The sequence below is a fragment of the Antrostomus carolinensis genome, unplaced genomic scaffold (genome assembly GCF_000700745.2).
Source record: "Antrostomus carolinensis isolate BGI_N321 unplaced genomic scaffold, ASM70074v2 scaffold47268, whole genome shotgun sequence".
NCBI classification, from domain to species: Eukaryota; Metazoa; Chordata; class Aves; order Caprimulgiformes; family Caprimulgidae; genus Antrostomus; species Antrostomus carolinensis.
Window position 1 is genome coordinate 1 of NW_010333184.1, and position 1829 is coordinate 1829.

At 50.0% G+C, this 1829-nt stretch overlaps 1 protein-coding gene across 1 annotated transcript; it reads left to right on the forward strand.

Annotated features, from left to right (window-relative positions):
* Positions 1–343: 343 nt before the first annotated feature.
* Positions 344–1544, forward strand: LOC104517782 (schwannomin-interacting protein 1; the record flags this gene model as incomplete). The annotated part of the gene is made up of 2 exons (XM_010173787.1): positions 344–461; positions 1347–1544. Coding segments are annotated over 2 exons (316 nt in total), but the record flags the coding sequence as incomplete, so codon positions are not given.
* Between the last annotated feature and the right edge of the window lie 285 nt (positions 1545–1829).

Consider the following 1829-nt stretch of genomic DNA (forward strand, 5'->3'; position numbering starts at 1 on the left):
ATGTTATATTTGATGTAGCACTGTAGCCACCTGTGATGATGGACGCTCTGCAGCATCTCAGTAATTCTGCAGTTCATCAGTAGATGGTGGTAGAAGCATTGTCATTGAGTTTCCAGTCCCACCTTGGACTGTCACAGCAGCAGGAGCTTGGCCATGGGCTGGTGGTCCTGCCTTGGCTTTTGGGTGGGGGATGACCATCTTCTTGGGGCAAAAAATGAAAATTATTATTATTTTCTTGAGGGCAATGCAACATGAGGACAAGAGCAGCCTTTCAAAACATGAATGACTGATGGTGTTCCAGCATCTTGCCCACCCAACCCATCACCTCTCCCTTTCCCCACAGATTACAAAGTGGGATGAACCTGCAGATTTGCTTTGTGAACGACAGCGGCAGCGACAAGGACAGCGACGCCGATGACAGCAAGACAGAAACCAGCCTGGACACACCGTTGTCACCCATGGTAGGTCTGGGAACCCATCCCGCAGTGATCTGGAGCATGGAAACCATGAGGCCACTCATAATGGGAGCTGATAAAGAGCTGAGCCTGTTAAAATAGTAACACTAAACCCCAGAGCAGCATCTTCAGCCATCAGTGATGTTGGCCATGAGGAAAAGGTTCTTGAGGCAGAGGGTGGTGGAGCCCTGGAACAGGCTCCCCAGGGAGGTGCTCATGGCACCAAGCCTGAGAAGATTGCAGCAGCGGTTGGCCAAGGCCCTCAGGGACATGGTGTGAATGTTGGGCTTGTCCTGTGCAGGGACAGGAGTTGGACTCCATGGTCCTTGTGGGTCCCAGCTCACAACATTCAATGATTCTATGAATAAAAGAAATGCTGTGGGGCAGTTGATCACTGATTGCCCCTGGCTGGCCCAGAGCTCTGTGGAGCAGCTGCTTTCATGTGAAGGTGTTCCTTCTTCCTTCCTTCCTTCCTCCCTTTCTTTTGGGCTCTGATAACGATCAGGGCTTTAGTGGATACAAAGCACTATCAGCTCCCACCAGTTTCCTCTCCTCTCTTTTCCTTTTTGAATATAACACAGAGGCCCCAGATGTTTTCCTCCAGTTTAACCAGTCTGTCCCTTCAACACCTATTGACCTGGTTGGCTCCTCTTCCCATGTGAAGTGCTCAAGTTGCTATTAATAGTCAAGGGAGCCTATCTGGGAATTACTCTTGATTTTTAAAGATCATCTTGTGGATTAAAATGAAGAAAAATTCTGTGCTCTTCACCATTTCTGTAGAAATGATCCCACTTGTAAGTGCACAGAAATATGTTAAGCTGCCAGCAAACTTCTCTGCTGTGGGACATTTGGGGTGACGGGGCTGTAACGGCGGCGTGTGTGCTTCCCTAGAGCAAGCAGAGCTCGTCCTACTCCGACAGAGACACGACGGAGGAAGAGTCAGAGTCCCTCGACGACATGGATTTCCTCACCAGGCAAAAGAAACTTCAAGCTGAAGCCAAAATGGCCTTGGCTATGGCGAAGCCCATGGCCAAAATGCAGGTCGAGGTGGAAAAGCAGAACAGGAAGAAATCGCCGGTAGCGGATCTTGTAAGTGGGACCGTGGGGCGGCGCGTGGGGGTAACACCAGCCCTTTTGGTGTCGGCTTGTGCTTGTCGAGACCCATCATCAGACAGGGACCATCAGTCAGGAGATGAAGGGTTATGGTGGTTGCACTGGGTGAGCACTGGGCTGGCAGCAAAACCCAGCCACTCACTCATTCCCTCCACCCAGGGGACAGGGGAGAGAATTGGGGGACAAGGGAAAGGAGACTCAGAGGGGGAAAGAAGAACAATTTAATCATGGAAATAATAGAAAACTTAAAATAATAATGAT